We start from the raw sequence: 27,953 nt of genomic DNA, 5'->3' as shown, positions 1-27,953 counted from the left end.
TAGAAAATAAGTACAGGAGTAGGCCATTCGTCCCTTCGAGCCTGCACCACCATTCAACAAGATCATGGCTGATCACCCACCCCAGCACCTCCCCCCCACGCCTCCCGACCCCGCCCCCCCCCCCCCCCCCAGCCGCAAAGACCACATCCAACTCCCTTCCGAATACATCCAATGAACTGGCATCAACAACTCTCCATGACAGGGAACCCCACAGGCCAACAACTCCCCGAGTGAAGAAGTCTCTCCTAATCCCAGCCCCAAACAGCCTACCCCCCATCCCAAGAGCGTTTCCCCCCCGCCCCACCTCCGGATCCACCCAACACCTGGAACACTCCCCCCGCACCCAACCCGCCCCGTCCCGTCAGAATAAAAATAAAAAAGCGAAGGTGGCTCAACCGTGGCTATCAAGGGAAATCAGGGATAGTATTAAAGCCAAGGAAGTGGCATACAAATTGACCAGAAATAGCAGTGAACCCGGAGACTGGGAGAAATTTAGAACTCAGCAGAGGAGGACAAAGGGTTTGATTAGGGCAGGGAAAATGGAGTACGAGAAGAAGCTTGCAGGGAACATTAAGACGGATTGCAAAAGTTTCTATAGATATGTAAAGAGAAAAAGGTTAGTAAAGACAAATGTAGGTCCCCTGCAGTCAGAATCAGGGGAAATCATAACGGGGAACAAAGAAATGGCGGACCAATTGAACAAGTACTTTGGTTCGGTATTCACTAAGGAGGACACTAACAACATTCCGGACATAAGAAGGGTCAGAGGGTCTAGTAAGGAGGAGGAACTGAGGGAAATCCTTATTAGTCGGGAAATTGTGTTGGGGAAATTGATGGGATTGAAGGCCGATAAATCTCCAGGGCCTGATGGACTGCATCCCAGAGTACTTAAGGAGGTGGCCTTGGAAATAGCGGATGCATTGACAGTCATTTTCCAACATTCCATTGACTCTAGATCAGTTCCTATCGAGTGGAGGGTAGCCAATGTAACCCCACTTTTTAAAAAAGGAGGGAGAGAGAAAACAGTGAATTATAGACCGGTCAGCCTGACATCGGTAGTGGGTAAGATGATGGAATCAATTATTAAGGATGTCATAGCAGCACATTTGGAAAGAGGTGACATGATAGGTCCAAGTCAGCATGGATTTGTGAAAGGGAAATCATGCTTGACAAATCTTCTGGAATTTTTTGAGGATGTTTCCAGTAGAGTGGACAAGGGAGAACCATTTGATGTTGTATATTTGGACTTTCAGAAGGCTTTCGACAAGGTTCCACACAAGAGATTAATGTACAAAGTTAAAGCACATGGGATTGGGGGTAGTGTGCTGACATGGATTGAGAAATGGTTGTCAGACAGGAAGCAAAGAGTAGGAGTAAATGGGTACTTTTCAAAATGGCAGGCGGTGACTAGTGGGGTACCGCAAGGTTCTGTGCTGGGGCCCCAGCTGTTTACACTGTATATTAATGATTTAGACGAGGAGATTAAATGTAGTATCTCCAAATTTGCGGATGACACTAAGTTAGGTGGCAGTGTGAGCTGCGAGGAGGATGCTATGAGGCTGCAGAGCGACTTGGATAGGTTAGGTGAGTGGGCAAATGCATGGCAGAAGAAGTATAATGTGGATAAATGTGAGGTTGTCCACTTTGGTGGTAAAAACAGAGAGACAGACTATTATCTGAATGGTGACAGATTAGGAAAAGGGGAGGTGCAACGAGACCTGGGTGTCATGGTACATCAGTCATTGAAGGTTGGCATGCAGGTACAGCAGCCGGTTAAGAAAGCAAATGGCATGTTGGCCTTCATAGCGAGGGGATTTGAGTACAGGGGCAGGGGGGTGTTGCTACAGTTGTACAGGGCCTGGGTGAGGCCACACCTGGAGTATTGTGTACAGTTTTGGTCTCCTAACTTGAGGAAGGACATTCTTGTTATTGAGGGAGTGCAGCGAAGGTTCACCAGACTGATTTCCGGGATGGCGGGACTGACCTATCAAGAAAGACTAAATCAACTGGGCTTGTATTCACTCGAGTTCAGAAGAATGAGAGGGGATCTCATAGAAACGTTTAAAATTCTGATGGGTTTAGACAGGTTAGATGCAGGAAGAATGTTCCCAATGTTGGGGAAGTCCAGAACCAGGGGTCACAGTCTAAGGATTTAGGGCCGAGATGAGGAGAATCTTCTTCACCCAGAGAGTGGTGAACCTGTGGAATTCTCTACCACAGAAAGTTGTTGAGGCCAATTCACTAAATATATTCAAAAAGGAGTTAGATGAAGTCCTTACTACTAGGGGGATCAAGGGGTATGGCAAGAAAGCAGGAATGGGTTACTGAAGTGGCATGTTCAGCCATGAACTCATTGAATAGCGGTGCAGGCTAGAAGGGCCGAATGGCCTACTCCTGCACCTATTTTCTATGTTTCTATGTTTCACTCCCTCCACCACTGGCGCACCGTGGTTGCAGTGTGCACCATCTACAGGGTGCACTGCAGCAATTCACCAAGGCTTCTTCGGCAGCATATCCCAAACCCGTGACCTCGACCACCTAGAAGGACAAAGGCAGCAGGAGCATGGGAACAGCATCACTTCCATGTTCCCCTCCAAGTTACACACCATCCTGACTTGGAACTATGTTGTCGTTCCTTCATCGTCGCTGGGTCAAAACCCTGGAACTCCCTCCCTAACAGCACTATGGGAGCACCTTCACCACACGGACTGCAGCGGTTCAAGAAGGCGGCTCACCACCACCTTCTCAAGGGGCAATTAGGGATGGGCAATAAATGCTGGCCTTGCCAGCGATGCCCACATCTCAGAACTAATTTTTTTTTAAATGTGTGTAGAGAGGCACTGTGGGAGTTTAACCAGTTCAAGCCCTGCATCTTACTAGTGCAGAGCACTGATGAGCCTCTGTTGCTTGTTTAGCCAGGGCCACCCGAGGGGTTCAGTTTGCTGGAGCCAAGTGGGAAGAATCCCAAATCCAAGTTTGTCCTTTCCAAGTCCCATTAATGATCCATGGTGGTCGGTCGATTGACAATAGTGCCCTGGAGTGCTGCAGACTTACCTGATTCTGATATCGGGTGACTGAGTCTGCCACTATGCTTGAGGAAGGGGATTTTCATGGAGACTGTTGCTCCTGTTAGTTGCCTGCTTGTCCACCATTATTTTCAACTGGATATGGCAGGGTTACAGAGTGATGCTCTGATCTGTTGGTTGTGGGACCACTTAGCTCCATGTCCCAGCCAATATTGATCCATCAACCAACTTCTCTAAAATAGATTATCTGGTCATTATCACATTGCTGCTTGTGGGAGCTTGCTGTGCGCAAATTGGCTGTCGCATTTCCTACATTACAACAGCGACTACACTCCAAAAGTACTTCATTAGCTGCAAAGCACTTTGGGACATCCGGTGGTCATGAAAGGCACTATATAAATGCAAGTCTTTCTTTTTTTATATATAGCTGGCTACTTTTGGTGTTCAGCATGCAGGTAGTCCAGTATATTAGCTCCATTAGATTTATACGTCATTCTAAAGTAGACTTGGAGCTGCTCCTGGAACACTCTTCTACATTCCGCGTGGAACCAGGGTTGGTCTCCTGGCCTGATGATGAAGAAGAAGTGAGGGATGTTGCGGGCCATGTGGTTACAGATTGTGATACAATTCTGCTGCTGCTGATTGTCCACAGTGCCCAGTTTGGGGCTGCTAGATCTGTCCTTAGTCTGCCCCACTTCACATGGTCGCAGTGCCATACAACACGATGAAGGATGCCCTCATACAGGAGACAAGTCTTCATCTTCACAAAGACTGTGCTGTGATCACTTTTAAGAACATAAGAACATAAGAAATAGGAGCAGGATTAGATCATTTGGCCCCTCGAGCCTGCTCGGCCATTCAATAAGATCATGGCTGATCTGATCTTTGCCCATTTCACCAGCCTGTCTTCCTGTCTATGTCTTCCTGAAGTCTATCAGTATCCTCCTCACTGTTCACTATACTTACAAGTTTTGTGTCATCTTCAAATTTTGAAATTATGCCCTGTGCACCCAAGTCCAAGTCATTAATATATATCGAGAAAAGCAGTGGTCCCAGTATTGACCCCTGGGGAACACCACTGTGTACCTTCCTCCAGTCCAAAAAACAACCGTTCACCACTACTCTCTGTTTCCTGTCACTTAGCCAATTGCTTATCCATGCTGCCACTGTCCTTTTATTGCATGGGCTTCAATTTTTCTGGTATTGGTAATGCGCCCGGGATCACTAAACACAAAACCCAATCTGTTAATCACTCTCAGCTACTGGACTTAGCCTGTCCTCCACAGCATCTCTTCCAATGCTAACATGCTAACTTCTGCCGATGCTAACATAGACAGATGTGCCTGCAACAGATAAGATAGTGAGGATGGGATCGAAGAGGTTACTTCCTCATGTTGGTTCCCTCGCCACTGGATACAAGCCCAGTCCGCCAACTATGTCCATCAGGCTTCGGCCAGGTTGATCAGTGAGGGTTCCACCAAGCTACAATTGGTAGACATTGAAGCCCCCTATCCAGAGTATATTCTATGTTCTTGCATCCCTCAGAGCTTTCTCCAAGTGATGTTCAACACGGAAGAGTATTAATTCATCAGGTGAAGGGCAGTGGGAGGTGGGGATCAACAGTAGTTTCAGTAGGTTTCCATGGCCTTGTTTGACCTGAAGCCATGAGAATTCACGGTGCCGGAAGTCAATGTTCCAGGTCAACTCCCACCTGACTATACATCACTGTGCCCCCAAACCTGGTGCGCCTACCTGCCGGTATGACAGGATATACCCAAGGATGATGGTAGATGAGTCTGGGACGTTGGCTGATAGATATAAGTCTGTGAATAGAACTCTGTCAGATTACATTGGCTCTCGGTTAAGCAACGCCTCGATTTCAAAATTCTCAGCCTTATTTTCAAATCCCACCATGGCCTCGCCCCTCCCTATCTCTGAAATCTCCTCCAGCCCCGCAATCCTCCGAGATATCTGCGCTCCTCTAATTCTGCCCTCCTGAACATCTCTGATTGTAATCGCTCAACCATTGGTGGCCGTGCCTTCTGTTGCCTAGGCCCTAAGCTCTGGAACTCCCTGCCTAAACCTCTCTACCTCTCTATCTCTCTTTCCTTCTTCAAGACGCTCCTTAAAACCTACCTCTTTGACCAAGCTTTTGGTCACCTGCGCTAATTTCTACTTATGCGGCTCGGTGTCAAATTTTTAAAATCTCATAATACTCCTGTGAAGCGCCTTGGGACGTTTCACTATGTTAAAGGTGCTATATAAATACAAGTTGTTATTTTTGTTGTTGTTGTTGCTTTGCTAGTCTGTGGGACAGGTCTCCCAACTTGGGCAGCATCCCCCAGATGTTAATGAGGAGTTGAGTGGGCTGAGGTTGTCCAAGTGTTAACCTGACACGATGCCTGGGTCTTTGCCGATAGGCCTGTCTAAATGTATTTTCTTGAACACAAGATTATTTACAACTAATTTAATTCTCCACTGCATTCCCACTCTGGCCTCTCTGTCCTCGGTCTCTTATACTGTTCCAACGAAGTTCAACGCAAGCTCATGGAACAACACCTCATCTTTCGTTTAGGCACTTTACAGCCTTCCGGACTCAACATCGAATTCAACAATTCCAGAGCCTAGCCCCTGCATCCCCCCCCTCCCCCCCCCCAGAGCCTGTTTCTTTCTTTATTTTTTTCTCCTGGTCTCTAATGGCATAATCCCACTATTCACACCCTATTTCGATTAATATTTTCTAACTCCTGGCATTACCATTTGAATTTGGCCCATCATCCCTTTTGTCTCTCTAATCTCTCCTGTCTTCCACCCTTTTGTTCTTTCTTCCCCTCCCCCTCTCAGTGCTTGTTAAGAATCTGTTCTTTCCGAACACTCTCCAGTTCTGACGAAGGGTCATTGACTCGAAATGTTAACTCGGCTTCCTCTGCACAGATGCTGCCTGACCCGCTGAGAGTTCCAGCATTTTCTGTTTTTATTCCAGATTCCAGCATCCGCAGTATTTTGCTTTTGTATTATTTACAACTGGGTGAATAGTGTCATGTATTCAACCAGCATTGTAACCCATGTATAATCTGACCTAAGTTGTACACTGTGAGAACAATGACCACTAGGTGGGGGACACTCCTAACCTGGACCTTCAGGTATAAAAGGGGAAGCTCCACCCACCTTCATCACTTGAGTGCTAAGGAATAAAGGACAGGTCACAGACTGACCTTCTCTCAAGCATGGGCCTCGTGTGCATTTATACTGTATAGTAAGGACGTATCAATGGCGACGAGAAACTGGGATTTAAACCACGCGAGCATGGCCACTAGCAGAACAGACGAGAGGTACTGTGTTAAGGAATGGTTGGGACAGAGATTCAACATTGTTAAAGCAGCACACAGTTCTCCAGGCAGACAAGGGCAGTCGGGCATGCCCCAACATGTAGTTGAACCCAGAGGGGGAGTTCGACAAAGACAATGGCAAGCTGAACAGCGATTCACGCCATTGCAAGGGACAATGCAGCCAGTAATGGGGCCATCAACACCTGTTAATGGCGCATTCAAGGACAGTCACAGGGGCAGTCAGGGACGATCGACTGGCAAGGGATCTTTTGTTTCAAACAACAGCTCATGTTGGAGGCGTGGAGTCACACACTCACCGGAGTTTGCAGAGATGAGCAAAATACCTGCAGAAATTGCAGAAGTGAACGCTGGGGGAAATCGTTGGAAGCTGAAGTTCAGCGAGTTCATGTGGAGCACGTATACAGTTCATACACCAGGACGCCACCGATAATGATGAAAGTGCTCCTCAATGGCATCCCAGTATCAATGGAGCTAGACACGGGGGCCAGCCAGTCCCTGATGGGTATCAAACAGTTCGAAAAGTTGTGGGCGTCCAAGGCCAGGAGGCCAGAATTATCGCCGATTGACGCACAGCTATGAACTTACACAAAGCAGATCATTCCGGTGCTAGGCAGCGCCACAGTAGTCGTGACCCACAAAGATTCAGAGAACAGGTTGCCACTCTGGATTGTCCCGGGGACGGTCCCGCACTACTGGGGAGGAGTTGGCTTGCTGTCATGAACTGGAAATGCGGTGATGTCAATGCAATTTCCTCTGTGGGGCGAGTATCATGCTCACAGATCCTGGACAAATTTGACTCATTATTTCAACCCGGCATTGGCACTTTCATGGGGGCCAAGGTAGTGATTCATATAAACCCGGACGCAAGGCCAGTACACCACAAGGCCAGAGCGGTGCCGTATGTGATGTGGGAAAAGATAGAAGGCGAATTGGACCGCCTGCTGAGGGAAGGCATCATCTCGCCAGTCCAATTCAGTGACTGGGCGAGCCCGATCGTGCCGGTGCTCAAGGCGGATGGGTCGGTCAGGATATGTGGTGATTACAAGGCCACCATCAATCGGGTGTCACTCCAAGACCAGTACCCGCTGCCGAGAGCGGAGGACCTCTTTGCGACGCTATCCGGTGGCAAACGTTTTTCAAAATTGGACCTGACCTCAGCTTACATGACCCAGGAGCTGGCAAGTGAGTCGAAGAAGCTGACCACCATCACGACACACAAGGGGTTGTTTGAGTACAACAGATGTCCATTCGGGATTCGCTCGGCCGCCGCGATCTTCCAACGAAATATGGAAAGTCTCCTCAAGTCGATTCCAGGGATGGTGGTTTTTCAGAATGACATCCTCATCACGGGTTATGATACTCAAGAACACCTCCACAACCTGGAGGAGGTGCTACACAGACTGGACCGGGTAGGGCTGCGACTGAAAAAGGCGAAGTGCGTCTTCCTAGCTCCAGAGGTAGAATTCCTGGGAATGAGGGTAGCAGCAGGCGGGATCAGCCCTACTGCGTCCAAAATGGAAGCGATCCAGAGAGCACCCAGACCCCGTAACACGACGGAGCTGTGTTCGTTCCTGGGGCTCCTGAACTATTTTGGAAACTTTCTTCCCAAATTGAGCACGCTGCTAGAGCCGCTACACGTGCTCCTACGCAAAGGTCACGAATGGGTATGGGGGGACATCCAGGAAAGGGCTTTTAATAGAGCACGCAATTTGTTATGTTCCAACAATCTGTTAACACTATACGACCCATGTAAGAAACTTGTGTTAACGTGCAATGCGTCGTCCTATGGTGTCGGGTGTGTGTTGCAGCATGTCAATGTCAAGGGTCAGTTACAGCCGGTAGCTTATGCCTCCAGGAGTCTGTCCCAGGCAGAAAGGGGTTACAGGATGGTAGAAAAGGAAGTGCTTGCATGTGTATATGCTGTAAAGAAAATGCACCAGTACCTGTTTGGCAGGAAATTTGAGCTGGAGACAGATCACAAACCCCTAACGTCCCTTTTGGCCGACAACAAGGCCATAAATGCAAACGAATCGGCCCGCATACAGAGGTGGGCACTCACGTTAGCCGCCTATGACTATACAGTTCGGCACGGACCGAGCACCGAAAACTGCGCCAATGCACTCAGCAGGCTCCCACTAGCCACCACTGAGGGGGTTACCGAGCATGCTGCTGAGATGGTCATGGCTGTTGAAGCTTTCGGAAGCGAAGGCTCACCCGTGACAGCCCGTGGACAAATAGAGACCCGCTATTGTCTCTAGTCAAGAAATGTGTCCTGAATGGGGACTGGGCAGCCACGTACAGGGCATGTCCTGAGGAAATTAAACCATTTCACAGGCGCAGGGATGAACTCTCGATTCAGGCCAATTGCCTACTGTGGGGAAACCGTGTAGTCATGCCCCAGATGGGCAGAGAGGTGTCCATCAGAGAACTCCACAATGAGCACCCAGGCATTGTCATGATGAAGCAAATTGCCAGGTCACACGTTTGGTGGCCAGGGATAGATGCAGATCTGGAACTTTGTGTTCGCAGGTGCAACACGTGTACCCAGCTGGGCAATGCGCCCAGGGAAGCCCCCCTTAGCCCCTGGCCATGGCCCGCCAAGCCTGGGTCACGCATCCATGTGGACTACGCAGGTCCTTTCATGGGAAAAATGTTTTTGGTTGTCATAGACGCCTACTCCAAATGGATCGAGTGTGTCATTTTAAATTCAAGCACAGCCTCTGCCACGGTAGAAAGTCTACGGGCAATGTTCGCCACCCACGGTCTACCGGACATCTTGGTCAGCGACAATGGCCCGTGCTTCACAAGCACTGAATTCCAGGACTTCATGGCAGGCAATGGAATTAACCATGTCAGAACGGCACCGTTCAAGCCGGCCTCAAACGGCCAGGCAGAACGAGCAGTGCAGATAATCAAACAGGGGATGCTCAGAATCCAAGGGGGTTCCCTACAAACCTGCTTATCACGCCTCCTGTTGGCTTATAGATCCCGACCACACTCGCTCACAGGGGTTCCACCCGCAGAGCTGCTAATGAAAAGGACGCTCAAAACCCGGCTATCCCTTATACACCCCACCATGAAAGAAATTGTCGAGAGCAGGCGCCAGCCACAATATGACTACCATGATAGGAATGCGAGGGCGCGATGTATTGATGTAAATGATCCTGTTTTTGTCCTCAACTATGCTGCAGGGCCCAAATGGCTCGCAGGCACTGTGATTGCCAAAGAGGGAAATAGGATTCTGGTAGTTAAACTTACCAATGGACAAATCTGCCGCAAACACGTGGATCAAACAAAAAGGAGGTTCAGCAACCCCATAGAAGAAGCAAAGGAAGAACACGATGTAGAGTTCACTCCACCACAGGTGACTGAACACCGAAACCAAAGGGAGGAGAGCCCAGTCACTGTGGGCAGTCTGGACAGGCCTGAGGCACTGCAAACAGTGGACACTCAGGCCAGCGCCCAACAACTGGAGCCCCAACTCAGGCGCTCTACAAGGGAGCGTAAACCACCAGAGAGACTCAACCTGTGATCCCAATAAGACTTTGGGTGGGAGGTGATGTCATGTATTCAACCAGCATTGTAACCCATGTATAAGCTGACCTAAGTTGTACACCGTGAGAACACTGACCACTAAGTGGGAGACACTCGTAACCTGGACCTTCAGGTATAAAAGGGGAAGCTCCACCCACCTTCATCACTTGAGTGCTAAGGAATAAAGGACAGGTCACAGACTGACCTTCTCTCAAGCATGGGGATCGTGTGCATTTATACTGTATAGTAAGGACCTATCAAATAGCTCGACCATTGAGACTGGTGCCATGTGTGGGCCAGACTAGAAGGAGTGGCAGGCTCTATTCCCTGCATGAACCAGTTGAGTTTTTACGACAATCTGGAAGTTTTAAAAGTTATTTTTCTGATGCTAGCCCACAGATGACAAGACTTATGAAATTCGTACCAAACAATGAGTCTATTCACATTTCTTCCATGGACGGGAGAATGTACCTGCAACTTTAACTGTGCAGGAGGGCAACGGCAGTGAACAGTGACGTCAGCAAGGTCCATCCAGTTCGGTGATTGGAGCATGGGCAGATATAGCAGGAGCAGCGAGGTCGTGGCAAAGGAGCTGTGAAAGATTGTGGAGGGCTGTGATCGGGGCCCAGGAGAGGCGTGAGTTCGGGCCCAGGGGCAGCACGGGCCAGCCCACACTGCGATATGTGCGCGCACAAAGTCCGTGTGCGACTAGAGCAGGTCTCCAGGCGTCTTGGTTAACCCTTGCCACTGGACCAAGACCTAGCTCTGTCAAGCCCGTGTGGTGGCTGGTGTGCAACGGTCTCCACACGTTAAAAAAATCCACACACCCAGCATCGTCCACCCTTGAGGATGTAGTTCGGGTTCTTCTTTCAAAACACCTGTGAACTCATCCTTTTTTTTTGGCGTGGAACAAGTCATCCTCGTTTCGAGGGACCGCCTATGATGATGATGGAAAGAATTACTCTGCAAGCTGAAATTCAGCCTAATCCTATAAAATGAAAGAAGAATGTTGAATGATGGGATATTGTTCCTGAAGCTTGCATCAAGCATCATTTGAACAGCTTACAAGACCTGTGACAGAGTGGGGATGGGAGCGGGAATTAAGGTGATGAGCCACTGGTAGCCAGGGTTGAGCAGATTGGTCCAGTGGCAAGGATTAAAATTAACCAAGACGACTGGAGACCTGCTCTAGTCGCACACGGACCCAGTGCGCACGCATATCGCAGTGTGGGCTGGCCCGTGCTGCCCCTGAGCCCGAACTCACGCCTCTCCTGGGCCCCGATCCCTCCACAATCTTTCACAGCTCCTTTGCCCTGACCTCGCTGCTCCTGCTTGAGGAGATTCTCAGGAACTGTGGAAAAATGGTTGCCGCAAAAACGGTTGTTAAGACTGTTACTCCTGACTTTCCACTGACGTTACGATGGGAGATCAGGAGAATCCCGCAGAAATTCTACCCCTCAGTCTTCAGTCAGAACTGAAAAATAAGAAACCAGCAGGCATACGAATGCGATGAGCAAAAGTGGGGGCGGGGTGAAAAACAGTACATCCAAATCACCATGAAAAAGACCATGGGACATAGGACAGAGGGACAGGAGGAGGCCATTTCACTCCTAGAGCCTGTTCCGCCATTCAATCTACTATGGCTGATCTGTATCACAGCTCCATTTACCCACATTTGCTCCATATCCGTTGATGAAACAAAAATCTATCAGCCTCAGTCTTGAAAGTTTCTATTGACCCCGAGTAGCCACAGCCTTTTGGGGGAGAGAGTTCCAGATTCCCACTGAGACTGCTTCCTGATTTCACTCCTGAATGGTGTAGCTCTAGTTTTAAGATTGTGGCCCCCTTTGTTCTGGAATCCAATTCATTTGTTGTCAGGGGAGGAGAAGGAAGGAAGGTGATGCAAGATAAGCAACATAAGCGCTGGGGAAAAGGGGAAGAGATTAATGCTCGCGAGTGTTCCGATGGTCAAAACAATTTTTGAACGAAACGAAAAAATAATTAGAATTCTCTGTATTTACTTCATCCAATCCCTTTATCATTTCAAACACCTCAATTAGATCACCCCTTAATCTTCTAAACTCAAGGGACGATAAGCCAAGTTTATGCAACCAGTTCTCGTCATTTAACCCTTTAAGTCTGGTGAAACCGCGTTGCTCCCCCTTCAAGGCCGTTATATCGTTCCTGAGATGTGGTGCCCAAAACTGAACTCCAGATTGGGTCTGATCAAGGCTCTGTACAACTGAAGCATTACTTCCTCCCCTTAAGGCTGCTTGAGATAAAGGCTTTATCTCAATTGATTTAATTTTTGGACCAGTGCGTTAGCTTTTAGCATTTATGTACCTGGACACCCAAATCCCGTTCCTCCTCCACAGCTCCTAGTCTCTCACCATTAAGAAAACATTCCCGTTTGTCTTTCTTGGATCCAAAGTGGCTGGCCTCACACATCCCCACATTGAACTGTGTCTGCCACAGGTTTGCCTGCTCACCTACGCCTATGGACAACTGGCAGCAGTGTGACAGGGCACTGGAATTTTATCTGGCAGGAGGATTCCCCAAAGAAACCTGGAGTCATTGCCTGTACCCAAATGGCCAGACGCTCTCTTTTGCTCAATCCCATTACTTCGATCAACAGGAAGAAACTTCACATGCTCGGTGTCTGGCATGTTTCCGACCAGCAATGATATCATACGAAATAAATGCTGCCATGGTCCTTTCAGGCACAGTCCACACTGTCTCCACACTTTTAAACAGAAAGGCAATTGTCTGGGTAGATGGTAGGAGATTAAGGCTACCATTTACAGCCAAGGCTACGGATATCTGTGCATTATCCCAAGACACCAGGTCAACATTGTAGCGAGCTCCATTTTGCATCATCTGGGAGCACATAGTTGTAATTTTCAACGGGCACTTCAGCTGACAGCATTAGTCCAGCTAGGATCTTGAGGATTGAGGTGGTCTGCTGCACATCACACAACCTTGTCTTACAAAGGGACCATGCCGTGAGGAAGAAGACAAGCAAAAGTATTCGGACAATGAGGCAGAAGAATCACCTCTACCTGTTATGCTACGGGATCATAGGCAAGAATGCGGAGGTCAACCCATTGCCAGCTACAAGAGGCACTCAGGCCCATCTGTTGAGGCCAATCCTCTTTTGACTATCACATCTGCCCACTGTCTGTGGCTTCCCCCTTCCCACAACATGGATGCCATTATCTGAAGACATTTCTCGGTGCATATAAACTCACATGGATCCTATTCACGCCACCACATCAAAGCCCCTCCCAAATGTTCCCAAATACCATCTCTGTACTCTCTCTGTACTCTAATGAAACCATGATTTGAATCAAAACCCACATTATGTGGAAGCGTACAGTTTCTTTTCATCCTGTTTCGCCTTGGTGTGAGGATGTATCGTGCGATTTTTTTAGACCTATCGTTACGTTGCTTTTAGGTGCTACCTAATTGGCAGTGCTTGAAGTGATTGGCTACTTCTGCAATATTTGTGACCTAGGACTGAAGTGGCCCAGGTGTCCTGTGCTGTGGCCTGACATGGACCTTTCATGGTGTCAGCTGTGGTTCAGTGGTAGAACTCAGGCCACTGACTCAGAAGGTTATGGGTTCAAGTCCCATTCCAGAGATTTGAGCCCATAATCCAGGTAGCCACTCCAGCACAGTACTGAGTTTCCACGTCCGTAACATCACCCGTCTCCGCCCTTGCCTCAACTCAACCACTGCTAAAAAGCCTCCTCATGCCTTTGTTACCTCTAGACTTGATTATTCCAACGCACTCCTGGCTGGTCTTCCACATTCTACCCGAAGTAAACTAGAGATAATCCAAAACTCAGCTGCCAGTGTCCTAACTTGTGCTAAGCCCCGCTCACCCATCACCCCTGTGCTCGCTGACTCACATTGGCTCCCGGTTAAGCAAGCCTCAAAATTCAAAATTCTCATCCTTGTTTTCAAATCCCTCCATGACTTCGCCCCTCCCTATCTCTATAATCTCCTCCAACCCTACAATCCCCTGATACATCTGCACCCCTCTAATTCTTCCCTCCTGAGCAAACCTGATTATAATCGCTCAATCATTGGTGGCCGGGCCTTCTGTTGCCTAGGCCCCAAGCTCTGGAACTCCCTGCCGAAACCTCTCCGCCTCTTTATCGCTTTTTCCTCCTTCAGGACGCTCCTTAAAACCTACCTCTTTGACCAAGCTTTTGGTCACCTGCCCCAAATTCTCCTTATGTGGCTCGGTGTCAAATACTTTGTCTCATAATACTCCTGTGAAGTGCCTTGGGACGTTTCACTATATTAAAGGCGCTATATAAATACAAGGTGTTGTTGTTGTTGTTGAGGGAGTGCTGCACATTTGGATGTAGTGCCGTTCAGATGAGACGTTAAATCGAGGCCCTGTCTGCCCTCTCAGGTGGATGTAAAAGATCCCATGGCACTATTTCAAAGCAGAGCAGAGGAGTAATCCCCGGTGACCTTCACCCAACATCACTAAAACTGTGTGCCAATTGGCTGCCACATTTCATGCATCATCATAGGCAGTCCCTCGAAATCGAGGAAGACTTGCTTCCACTCTAAAAGTGAGTTCTCAGGTGACTGAACAGTCCAATACGGGAATTACAGTCTCTGTCACAGGTGGGACAGACAGTCGTTGAGGGAAAGGGTGGGTGGGGAGTCTGGTTTGCCGCACGCTCCTTCCGCTGTCTGCGCTTGATTTCTGCATGCTCTCGGCGACGAGACTCGAGGTGCTCAGCGCCCTCCCGGACGCACTTCCTCCATTTAGGGCGCACTTTGGCCAGGGACTCCCAGGTGTCGGTGGGGATGTTGCATTTTATCAGGGAGGCTTTGAGGGTGTCCTTGAAATGTTGCCTCTGACCACCTGGGGCTTGCTTACTGTGTAAGAATTCCGAGTAGAACGCATGTTTTGGGAGTCTTGTGTCGGGCATGCAGACAATGTGGCCCGCCCAACAGAGCTGGTCGAGTGTGGTCAGTGCATCAATGCTGGGGATGTTGGCCTGGTCGAGAACACTGACGTTGGTGCGTCTGTCCTCCCAGGGGATTTGCAGGATCTTGTGGAGACATCATTGGCGGTATTTCTCAAACGATTTGAGGTGTCTACTGTACATGGTCCACGTCTCTGAGCCATACAACATTACAACCGTGACTGCAAAAATGTTGTGACAAAAAGTACTTAATTGGCTGTAAAGTACGTTGGAATGTCCTGAAGTTGTGAAAGGCAACATATAAATGCATGTCTTTCTTCTTTCCTTTTTGCACTGTTGCATGACCAGCTTGGAAACATTGATCAGCATCATCATAGGCAGTCCCTTGAAACGAGGATGACTTGCTTCCACGCCAAAAAAGTTTGAGTTCACAGGTGTTTCAATGAAGGACCCAAACTTCATCTTGTAGGGTGGAAGATGTCTGTGCGTGGAATTTTTTAACGTGGGGTGGCCGTTGCACACCAGCCACCACACGGGCTTGACAGAGCTAGGTCTTGGTCCAGTGGCAAGGATTAACTAAGACGACTGGAGACCTGCTCTGCTGCACGGACCCAGTGCGCGCACATATCGCAGTGTGGGCTGGCCCGTGCTGCCCCTGGTCCCGAACTCACGCCTCCCTGGGCCCCGATCACGTACCTCCACAGTTTCTCACAGCTCCTGCGCCCCAACCTTGCCACTCCTGCTGTATCTGCCCACGCTCCAATCACCGACCTGGACCTCGATGACGTCACTCTTCACTGCCATCGCCCTCCTGCACCAGCTTGCGCTGTCGCTGGAGTAGCACGCTTCCACGCTGCTCCCCAAGGCCTCCACGCTGCTCCTGTGGTCTCCACGCCTCTCCTTTTATGGCCCCGACCTGCCGCTGGTGTTCTCACTAGTATTGGAAAATGTGTGGCACACAGGAACTGATGCTGTTTGAGACAATGTGCTCCAAAATCCAAGACGCAATTCAGGCCAGTTTCGATGATTTGGAAATGCAGCTGGAACTCAAAGGGGGTATTCAGTGACCCTGTTGCAGGAGAATGGTCTTTGCTCATTGGGATCAGTGGCCATCGAAACCACATGTGGGATAGGATTGTACTAAAAGGAGATCTGTGTCACAGGAAACAAAAATACAACACAGCACAGCATAGCTGCATGCTCCTGGAAGTTGGTTGTTGCTGCTTATTATCCACAAGCATGTTTGATTGCAATATCGTACTGCATACAGTGTTCAGTGCAATTTGCCCAGGGGAGCACATTACAAGGTAGCAACTCGGAAAGGAAGAACTTGCCTTTCTGTAGCACCTTTCACTACCTCAGGATGTCCCAGTGTGCTTTCTCGCCAAGGAGGCACTTTGGAAATGTAGCCACTGTTGTAATGTAGGAAACACACCAGCCACTGTGGTGCACAGCCAAATCCCGTCAGCAGCAATGGCCAGATAATCTGTTTCAGTGATGTTGGCTGAAGAAATAATATTGGCCAGGACACTGAAAAAAAAGAAAGACTTGGATTTATATAGCGTCTTTCACGACCACCGGACATCTAAAAGCGCTTTGCAGCCAATGAAGTACTTTTGGAATGTAGTCACTCTTGTAATGTGGGAAACGCAGCAGCAAATTTGTGCACAGCAAGCTCCCACAAATAGCAATGTGATAATGACCAGATAATCTGTTTTTTTGTTATTAAGGGATAAATATTGGTCAGGACACCGGAGATAACTCCCCTGCTCTTCTTCAAAATAGGGCCATGGGATCTTTTACTTTCACTTGTGAGAGCAGACAGGGTCTCGGTTTAATGTTTCATCTAAAAGACGGCACCTCCAACAGTGCAGCACTCCCTCAGCACTGCACTGGAGCGTCAGCCTAGATTTTTTTTGTGCTCAAGTCCCTGGGGTGGGATATGAACCCACAACCTTTGACTCAGGTATCTGTGTGGTATCTCTGGGCCACAGCTGACACCGATTGAGCTGTATAAACATTGGAATTGGTGTTACAGGCACCCAAATAGCAGCTCTATCACATTTATATTGTAAGCCCTTTCTTAAAGGATAAGCCAGGGTGTCCCTGGAGGTGGAGCATACGGTGTCCACCGGTACGCTCGCGGCCTTCTGCGAGAGGTGGGCACCGGAGGGACTGGAGTGCATCATCACCCCCGGCAACCAAATTTTAATTTGATTTGTTTACTTTGTGAATTTGTTGTTTTAGTGCCCCCTTGGCACTTGATTTATAGTTTTACTTAAAAATAGCAGTGTGATCAGCAGCGTTTGCTGTGGATTATCCGTGTTTCCCAGGAACCAGCCTCGTGGGCCGGTTTCGCCCGAGAAAGAGTTGGGAATTGCATGATGGAATTAAAGTGAGAGTCAGGAACACTGGCACAAACCAAGCATTAACATGCAACGTTTTCTGGCTGTGGTCATACATCTCAAAACTGTAGTTTGTGTGGTGAGTGTGACTTGCCAGGAATGCTGTCAATTAATTTACAAGGATGATGCCAGAACTGAGAGGTTACAACTATCAGAAGAGACTGAACAGGCTGGGGCTATAGAAAAGGGAAGACCTAATAGAGGTCTTTAAAATGATGAGGGGTTCGATGGCATAAACATAGACTTGTGTGAGGGTTCAAAACTAGGGGCCATATATATGTCCAATATGTAATTCAGGAGCAACTTCTTTACTCAGAGAGAGGAAAGGATGTGGAATTCACTACTGCATGCGTGGTTGAGGTAATTAGCATCGATGCATTTAAGGGGAACCTCGGTAAGTAAATGAGGGTGAAAGGGATAGAAGGATATGTTGATAGGGTGAGATGAAGTAAGGTGGTGTTGGGCTCGAGTGGAGCATAAACACCGGCATAGACCCGTTGGGCTGAATGGCCTGTTTCTGTGCTGTAAAATTCCATGGGGGAGAAATTTGGTCACGCCTCTGTTGCGGCGTTAACCTGGGCGGAGCGGTAAATTTTGCGGCGGGAAAAGGTTTGCGTCGCCAGCCGCAAAATTCACCAGCTGGGCCCTGAGTGTAGGGCGGAGCGCTGAGGGAGGCATTGTACACCTCTCTTAGGGCGCTAGGCCAGCTGAGCAACTGAAAATCCCAAGCTGAACAACCGGTCTCGGAGCACACTGAGAAAAAAAAGAATCAGGAAAAAACACCTAAAACATTCCTAATAAATTACTCAAGCCACCACTGTGAGAGGTCCTGGCAAAAACTGTGAGGATTTTCCTCATTGCTTTTGGAGAAATTGTAAGCTACAGTGGATATGCGTTGGTACTCTGCTGTAAAATTCGATTGTTAAGTTATTTTAAGTCCACTTTACTTTCCTAGTGTCCGTGTTTACAGCACAGGTTTTGCCCAGAATTCTCACTTGTAAATAACTTCTACTCCTCATTTACAATAGTTCCCACTTATCCCCTTCACGCTTGCATTCCTAGAAATGTCTGCACTTATATAGCACCTTTCACATCACCTGATCAGTCCAAAGTGCTTCACGTGCCAGTGAAGTACTTTTGAAGTGTAGTCACTGTTCTTAGATAGGCAAATACAACAGCTGGAGCACAGCAAGGTCCCGCAAGCACAGATGACATAAAGGATCACTTAATCTGTTTTGGTGGTACTGTATCGAAATGTTGGCTCATCATCATCATCATCAAAGGCAGTCCCTCGAAATCAAGGAAGATTTGCTTCCACTCTAAAAGTGAGTTCTTAGGTGACTGTACAGGAATTACAGTCTCTGTCACAGGTGGGACAGACAGTGGTTGAAGGAGAGGGTGGGTGGGACTGGTTTGCCGCACGCTCCTTCCGCTGTCTGCGCTTGATTTCTGCACGCTCTCGGCGACGAGACTCGAGGTGCACAGCACCCTCCCGGATGCACTTCCTCCACTTAGGGTGGTCTTTGGCCAGGAACTCCCAGGTGTCGGTGGGGATGTTGCATTTCATCAAGGAGGCTTTGACGGTGTCCTTGAAACGTTTCCTCTGCCCACCTGGGGCTCGCTTGCCGTGTAGGAGTTCCGAGTAGAGTGCTTGCTTTGGGAGTCTTGGGTCGGGCATGCGGACAATGTGGCCCGCCCAACGGAGCTGGTCGAGTGTGGTCAGTGCTTCGATGCTGGGGATGTTGGCCTGATCGAGGACGCTAACGTTGGTGCGTCTGTCCTCCCAGGGGATTTGCAGGATTTTGCGGAGACATCGTTGATGATATTTCTCCAGCGATTTGAGGTATCCAAGTTTCTGAGCCAAACGGGAAGACGGGGTATCACTACAGCCCTGTAGATCATAAGCTTGATGCTGGATTTGAGGGCCTGATATTCGAACACTCTTTTCCTCAGGTGGCCGAAGGCTGCGCTGGCGCACTGGAGGCGGTTGGTGTTGAACTTCGTCATCGATGTCTTGCTGATAATAGGCTCCCGAGGTATGGAAAGTGGTCCACATTGTCCAAGGCTATGCTGTGGATCTCAGTAGAGTTCTCTCAGTATCCTAGTCAGTATTTCTGTATCAGAATGTTGGCGAGGATACTGAGAGAGCTTCACTGTGATTCTTTCAATGGTACCATCTGAACAGGTAGATGTGGCTTCAGTTTAAGATCTCATCTGAAACCTTCAACAATGCAGCAATCCCTCAGTGCTGCACTGAAATGTCAGCCTACGTTGTGTACTCAAGTCCTGGAGTGGGGTTTGTACCCACAAATGTCTGACCCTGGGGTGAGTGTGTGACCAAATGAGACTCGCTCACATGAAATAATTCCTTCCCTGATTTCCCCCTCACCACCACTCCTGACTACTTTCTGCTGCTGCTGTTTTGCTCAGGGATACAACTCTGCTTCAAACTCTGACTGGATATTCCCAATCTCACCCAACCAGGAGTCCCCGCACACTGTGTGCCTCCAGAGTTGGATCCCCGGTCAAAGCAGTAGGAAGGAGTCTGCAGTGACGGTGAACACAATCGAGGTGTTCGCTAGGGGTGGGATTTTTGTTGGGGATCGATTGACGTAGTTTATAAAAAGTGCTGCCACAATTTTATAGTGGCTTTGGTTTCCAGTCCAGCTTTGTGAAGGTCAAATTCATAGGCAGTCGCTCGGAATCGAGGAAGACTTGCTTCCACTCTTAAAATAATTCCTCAGGTGGCTGAACAGTCCAATACGAGAACCACAATCCCTGTCACAGGTGGGATAGATAGTCGTTGAGGGTAAGGGAGGGTGGGACTGGTTTGCCGCACGCTCTTTCCGCTGCCTGTGCTTGATTTCTGCATGCTCTCGGCAATAAGACTCGAGGTGCTCGGTGCCCTCCCGGATGCACTTCCTCCACTTAGGACTGTCTTTGGCCAGGGACTCCCAGGTGTCGGTGGGGATGTTGACTGAAGGTATAGATGGTCTCCTGTGCTTTGTCAAAGTATCTCCACTGGCCTGTAAATCTGGATTCTGAAGTGATCTTCAGAGAGCTTTAATCCTCTTTGTTTTGGATATCAGTGTCACCCCTGCCCCCCCCCCACCCCCCCGTCATCTCCCCCTCCCCCCTCCAGAGTTCTCGGTTGAGGGTCTCGCGATATCTATTTTCCTGTTGCTTTGGGGACAAGTCGATGTTGGTGTTTTTTAGATGATTTGATAACATGTGACGGAGGTGTCACGGCTTCCTGTTGCACTATTCCCTCGGTGTGATTCTGACACCTTCACCCACACTGGAGAAATGTCTCGCTCAGTGACTGAAATTATAATTTTGCACCTTGCAGAAATCCTCTCCTGCTTTTTTTCCTGAGCCTGGCTAAATGTGGTCACTGAGGAGAAAAGGTTTTCTGACAACCTTGATGCGATTGCTCTCAGCCACCTTCCAAACAGCACCCTCCTCGAAGAATTCGATTAAATGAAGGCAATAATGGCCATCCCTTTACACTGTGGCAAAAGACTTTGTGGGTGAATTTCCGCAGTGGTAGCGGGGGTGGAGAGGGGTTCCCCTGATTGCCCGCAGTAACTATTGGCATTTTCCTGGGGTTACAGAGAACCATCTGACCTCAAGCCTTATAAAAGCTCAGGAAACTCCGCCTTGAGGTCCACTTCCATTAAGTTGACTGTATCAAACGGGTATGGTAGCATAGTGGTTATGTCACTGGTAAACCAGAGGCCTGGATTGATGATCCGGAGACATGAGTTCGAATACCACCATAGCAGCTGGGGGAAATTTAAATTCAATTGGACAAATATAGAATAAAAAGCTAGTATCAGTAATGGTGATTGTGAATTGTTGTGAAAACCCATCTAATATCATTTAGGAAAGGAAATCTGGCAACCTTACCTGGTCTGGCTTATATGTGACTCCAGGCCCACAGCAATGTGGCCTCTGTAAATGGCCGAGCAAGCCACTCAGTTGTACAAAGAAGTATAGTCACTGTGGGAGTACCTTCACCACACAGACTGCAGCGGTTCAAGAAGGCGGCTCACCACCTCCTTCTCAAGAGCAATTAGGGATGGGCAATAAATGCCGGCCTTGCCAGCGATACCCACATCCCATGAACGAATAAAAAAAAGATAAATCCAAAGATTTGTGCAACTTAACAGGGAGTGTATAATCTCTCATGCTACATATATTTCTGGCCACAATTCACTTTTGATAAATTATTATTTGTAAACATTGGAAGTGCCCTGGAGCATCCTGCCCTGTCTACTTACTGTATGAATAGACCTTGTATTAGTCCCATTTTCTTTTCATTATACTGGGTGTCACCTATTACAGAGTCTCTCGCTCTGTGTCACGTTTAAAGTCAATGGAGACTATTCAATGGAACAGCTGTACTGTCCATGGGGATTTCTCCCTTCCCTTTCTACCCAGAAATGTAAGCTCCTTGGCCTGCTTCTGAAGTGTTGCTAACCACCCTTTTTTGCTGTTCTAACACTTGGAAGACTCGCTTTTGTTAACATTCTCATCTATCCATTCGGTGCCCTGAGGCAGACGTTAACAAAGTGTCACACATGAGGTTCTTAAGCCACTCGCCTGGGAGGAGGAGCTGACGTGGTTTCCCATTGCCTTCCTCACTGTTTTTTTTAAAACAATCTTTGGAGTACCTTCTCCAAGGTGGGCTGCAACCGAGGCTAATGAGCCACACCTACCCCTTCCAATGGGGGGAGTGCCACGGCACCCCTCAGATCCAATTACCCCCACTGGACGTCAACTCAGTATTCTGAGCGGGTCCTCTGGTCTCCACTAACCAGGGCTGCCTGGTGTGGGGCCCGAACTCAACCCCTCTGATTCAGACGGGAACACTGCCATTGAGCCAGTGGTCACTCCATTCAGACCCGAGTCCCCCTCTGGATTTAGAGACCAAGGGCTGGATTTTCGGCTTTGCTGATTTCGGGTCGGTAATGGCGGCGGGGCGGTAAAGTTTGCGCCTGGGAACAGTTTGCGCCTCAGTCAGTAAAATTCATCGGCTGGGCCCTGAGTGTGGGGCGGGGCGCTAAGGGAGGCGTTGCACACCTCTCGGGGCGCTAGGCCGGCTGAGCATGGGTAAATCCCGAGCTAAACAGCCGGCCTCGGGAACGCCCCGAGAGAGACCTGGGGAGAAAAAAAATGACAGCACAAACATTCCCGATACACCGCCCAGGCCACCACAACATAAATCGCAAAAAACAAATGAAAAATAAAACAATTACTCTTACCTGAGGTGGACTTTACGTACCTCGCTGCAGCCGGTATAGGTTGGACCGCCCGTTTTCACAGGTGATCACAGCAGGGCACGCTGCGGGGCGTACGGGTCAGGCGGGACTCAAAACGCGAGCCGGTGACGCAACCAGCGGCGTTGCAGCTCTTCCGGGCGGCGCTGCTCCACGCTGCCGCGAAACTGCTCCAAAACCCCCCGCGGGGGGGAGGGGGGAGGGTGCTGGAAGCTGGTGGCCCGCCCAGGAGAGCTCACCGCCACCATTGCCGCCCCTCCGCGGCGAAAACAGAGGCGGACATCACCGGAAAGTCCACCCCTACATTCTAGCCTCCACTGCCCAGGGCTGTCTGGAGTGGGCCTTAAGCCCTTCACCTTCTGCCTCAGATGTGGGAGTGCTACCAATAAGCCAAAAGCTCATTCCATTCTCATCTATAGCAGAGCATCACTATCTGACAGGAGCTTGGATCTCCCACACCCTATTACAGGCGCTCTTTCTGCTGGGCCTTCTCTTGGTCTGTCTCTCCTACTCTCTCGTTCTCCTTGGGGCTACGCTTTGATTGTCCAAGGACTGTCATGACTTTTCCTCCACATTTTCAAGTGGTCAGTATTTGCCCCACACCCCAACCCTTTGATGGTTGCTGAATAATTGCCCGTTGATTTTTTTCACTCTATCGCACTTTATCAACAGTTCATTTGGGGTTCCAACTATAATTCCTCAAATGGCTTCTCATTTCTGGGTCCCCTGCTTTTCTACAAATTATCTGGCCAAGAGAGCAGACGGGGCCCCGGTTTAACATCTCAACCAAAAGACGGCACCCTCCCACGGTGCAGTGCTCCCTCCATATTGCATTGAAATGTCAGCCTAGATTATATGCTCAAGCTTCTGGAGTGAGACGTAAAGCCATGACTTTCTGACTGAGGCACAAGTGCTGCCACTGAGCCAAGGCTGGCACTAACCACCAGAACCAAACACTTTAAGGATTTGTTTTCTTCTATTCTTTGATTGAACTCCAGTGCTCTCAAACACAAGATTGTTAATCCACCACAAATTGCTCCAATCCATCCAGTGATATTTTATAATTTCCCAACTTGTACTCTGAAACTAGAAAGAACACAAAATATCTCCAGCTCCAACGTGCTAACCTCGGAGCAATTCTAGGGGATGGATTTTTCCGGTCCTTTGCGCTCCGTCTTTTGCCCCGGAGGGCGGCAATGGCGGCGGTGAGGTCTTCTGGACAGGCGGTCAGCCTTCAGCGACCTGCAGGGCTTTTTGGGGCCGGTTTCGGCAGGACGCGGAGCATTACCGCCCGGAAGAGCTGCGCCGGTGGGCAACGCTCCTGGTTACAACACCAGCTCGCTTTTTGAATCCCGCCCGACATGGACACCCTGCAGCGCCCCCTGCTGGGACTGCCTCAGAAAATAGGCAGCACTATCATCATCATAGGCGGTCCCTCGAAACGAGGATGACTTGCTTCCATGACAAAAAGGGATGAGTTATGAGTTCACAGGTGTTTCAATGAAGGACCTAATATTCCAGGTCCCGAACTACATCCTGAAGGGCGGAAGATGCCTGTGCGTGAATTTTTTTAACATGTGGTGGCCGTTGTACACCAGCCACCACACGGGCTCGACAGAGCTAGGTCTTCGTCCAGTGGCAAGGGTTAACCAAGACGACTGGAGATCAGCTCTGCTGCACGGACCCAGCGCGCACACACATCGCAGTGTGGGCTGGCCCGTGCTGCCCCTGGGCCCTCGCCTCTTCTGGGCCCCAAACTCTCGCCTCTCCTGGGCCCCGGTCAGTTCCCTCTACGAACTCTTGCCGCTCCTGCTGTACCTGCCCACACTGCAGTCAGCCATCGCCCTCCTACAGCAGCACGCGCTGCTTCCTGCAGTGGTATACCACCGCACGCTGCTCCCTCTAATGGCCCCGGCCTGCTGATGGTCTACCGACTGCAGAGAGGTAAGGTAAATGTGATTGTTTCTTCTTTTATTTTTTTTGCGATTTATGTTGTGGTGGCGTGGGCCATGTATTGGGAATGTTTTTGGTGTTTTTTTCAGGGTTTTTTCTCCCCAGGCCCCTCTCACAGCACTCCGAGGCCGGCTGTTTAGCTCGGGATTTTCGCATGCTCAGCCGGCCTAGCGCCCTGAGAGAGGTGTAACGCCTCCCTTAGCACTCCGCCCACACTCAGGGCCCAGCTGCCCAATTTTACTGACTGAGGCGCAAACTGTTCCGGGACGCAAACTTTACCGCCCCGCCGCCATTACCGCCCCGAAATCAGCAAAGCCGAAAATCCAGCCCTACATCTTTCAAATCAGTTTATTATACTTGTCCATCTTCTAGTTTATTGAAATCAAAGTTACTTGATGGGGCTAATGTGTGAAAAAAACTTATTAATGTGAGCCTTCAACTCCCACAACTTACATTTATATGGCACCTTTGATGTAGTAAAACATGCCGAAGCATTCCTACATTACAACAGTGACCACACTCCAAAAAGTACTTCGTTGGCTGTAAAGTGCTTTGGGACGTCCGGTGGTCGTGAAAGGCGCTATATAAATGCAAGTCTTTTTTTTCTTTCAAGTCGCTTCACAGGAGGATAATCAGAAAGAAATTAACACTGAGCCAAAGAAGGAGTTATTCGGACAGGTGAGCAAAGGTGTGGTGAAAGAGGCAGGTTTTAAGAGAGGTGGAGAGGTATTGGGCCCAACATTGGCCATGACTTGCATCAATTTTTTTGGAGTAAGTTGTTTTTTCTGGCGTAAGTTAAAAAATGCCATTTTCCCCCAAAAATTTGCCCCAGAGTAAGTCAGTTAGGTACGATTTTTTTTGAGCTCAGTTTTTTTTTCCAAAAGGAGGCGTTCCCAGACACTTACGCCAATTTTGGCCATTTATGACACTTTGGCCAGCAAAAACTTACTCCAAATCGACTTAGGTAGCCAGCTCTGAAAAACCTTGCGAGCAGTGAAGAAAAAGCAGCGCACATTCGGCAGACGTTAGGGCAGGGAAGGGGAGGGAAGGGAACTGGAGAGGACCTCAGCAACCAAGCACCAAACATTGCAAGGAAAAGCTCAAACCATTAAAATATAATTAAAAAATAACTAAATCCTACCTCAATCTTTTAAGTCTGCCCGGGAAAGGCAGCGGGCGGGCCGGCCTGTGCGTGAGGCCATTCGGCCTGGGATAGGGGAGGGAAGACGTGCACCAGAGAAGTCGCAGAATGCAAAGTTTTGCCTCTATTGCGCATGCGCACAGTGCCGGCACTGTTTTCGGCGCTGGCGTTTGGCTCCGCCCCCCACTTCAGCATGAACGCCACGCCGGGACTCCGGGGACTGTGAACAGCAGCGAGGATGGGACAATTTTTTCCCACCGCCGTTTCCAGCGCGCAAAGTCGGCGCGCTTCACGTCAGTGCATCGAAAAAACGGCTTGGGCAACGTTGGGCCCTTAAGAGAGGGGCTTCCAGCATTAAGGGCCAATGGTGGGGCGAAGGGAATGGGGGGGTTTGACAAATGTCCAACATTGCAGGATCGTAGAGTTCTCGGGGGGTCCTGGGGCTGGAGAAGGTTACAGAGATAGAGAGTGCTGAGGTCGGCGAGGGATTGGGACACAAGGATAAGAATATTAAAATGGAGGCATTGGTGGACTGGATGGCAATGTAAGTGAGCAAGCAGATGGGGGGGCAAGAGCGGCGGGACAGTGCACGTCATTCTTTGATCCTTTGCTTGCAGGGAGTGCATTTCAGGAGATCATGGATGTACAATCCATGATCTCTATCCATTAAAATCAGTCATTCATTTTTTTAATTCATAGACAGTCCTTCAGAACTGAGAAAGACTTGCTTCCACTCTAAAAATGAGTCCTTAGGTGACTGAACAGTCCAATACGAGAGCCACAGTCTCTGTCACAGGTGGGACAGATAGTTGTTGAGGGAAAGGGTGGGTGGGACTGGTTTGCCACACGCTCCTTCCACTGCCTGCGCTTGATTTCTGCATGCTCTCGGCGATGAGACTCGAGGGGCTCAGTGCCCTCCCAGATGCACTTCCACCACTTAGGGCGGTCTTTGGCCAGGGACTCCCAGGTGTCAGTGGGGATATTGCACTTTATCAGGGAGGCTTTGAGGGTGTCCTTGTAACGTTTCCTCTGCCCACCTTTAGCTTGTTTGCCGTGAAGGAGTTCCGAGTAGAGCGCTTGCTTTGGGAATCTTGTGTCTGGCATGTAAACAATGTGGCCCGCCCAGCAGAGCTGGTCGAGTGTGGTCAGTGCTTCAATGCCGGCGATGTTGGCCTGGTCGAGGACGCTAACGTTGGTGTGTTTGTCCTCCAGGGGATTTGCAGGATCTTGCGGAGACATCGTTGGTGGTATTTCTCCAGCGATTTGAGGTGTCTACTGTACATGTACCGTACATGGTCCACGTCTCTGAGCCTTACAGGAGGGCGGGTATCACACAGCCCTGTAGACCATGAGCTTGGTGGTAAATTTGAGGGCCTGGTCTTCAAACACTCTTTTCCTCAGGCGGCCAAAGGCTGCACTGGCGCACTGTGGAATGAACACCAGTAGCTGGGTGTTCACGATTTGCCAAGTTAGGCTCCCTGTGGGAGCTGCTGCTCACTGCGATTGTCTGAACACAGAATCACCCCTCTACTTTCACCAGCTCAAAGGCCCTTTATATCTTTTTTGTGCACCTGTTTTGTTCTGTCTATGGCCAGGTAAACTCTGCGCTGGCGTAGCGTACATTCTGTGCATACCGTAACTGGTGTGGAACACCAAGAGGATTGCATAAGCCGAACTTTGCAATTTCTCTGGTAGGTCTGCGTTTTTACTTTAAGAAATGTGTAGAGTATTTTAAAAGGAGCTAGGACGATGCCACTGACTGTGCCACCTGCTGCACTTGTCTGTTACTATGGTGACATGTTCAAAAAAAATCACAGCGAGGGAGATCCTGACACCTGTACAATTTCTGCCAAATTTTAATTTGATTACAGTGATGTATTTTGCATAAAGGATTAACACTGACTTTTTAGCTTTCTAATTTATCGATTACAGTCCTTCTGACAGGGGACCGCTGTGTGAAATAGTAGTCAACATTATATCATGAGCTTTTTTTTAAAAAAAAAAGACATAACTTCACTAAATAAAACTATGGCACAAAGCGCCAATTCTTGTTAAAATAACCATCTAAAGGCAGCACTGTGGCAAAACAGTATCCATGGCAACCCCCGCTCCATGCTACTTTTTGAGAAGTGCACATTTTACGGGGGGCATATTTAAAGTTTCAGTGTGATTGTAAAGGATCGGATTCTCCACATCAGTCCTTAACACTTACAAATAGCAGCACCGATACCCGTGAGCGATGTAACCTCTCTAAACAACTGGAGTGCCGCACTGGGGCCATAAGCAGTGATTTCCAACTTGATTCTTGAC

The 27,953-nt window shown here is 49.1% G+C and overlaps 1 protein-coding gene across 1 annotated transcript in view; it reads right to left on the bottom strand.

The window, feature by feature from the left end:
• Positions 1 to 4,294: 4,294 nt before the first annotated feature.
• LOC139278108 (uncharacterized) overlaps positions 4,295 to 27,953 on the bottom strand; it is a 52,813-nt gene continuing 29,154 nt past the window's right edge. The window contains exon 4 of the mRNA XM_070896765.1: positions 4,295 to 4,369. Within this exon, the coding sequence (XP_070752866.1) occupies positions 4,295 to 4,369 (75 nt within the window). The remainder of the gene's footprint in view (positions 4,370 to 27,953) is intronic.

The sequence above is a fragment of the Pristiophorus japonicus genome, chromosome 13, assembly GCF_044704955.1.
Source record: "Pristiophorus japonicus isolate sPriJap1 chromosome 13, sPriJap1.hap1, whole genome shotgun sequence".
In the NCBI taxonomy this organism is placed as follows: Eukaryota; Metazoa; Chordata; class Chondrichthyes; family Pristiophoridae; genus Pristiophorus; species Pristiophorus japonicus.
The sequence above is the reverse complement of the archived record's forward strand: the minus strand, read 5'-3'. Positions and strand labels throughout refer to the sequence as shown.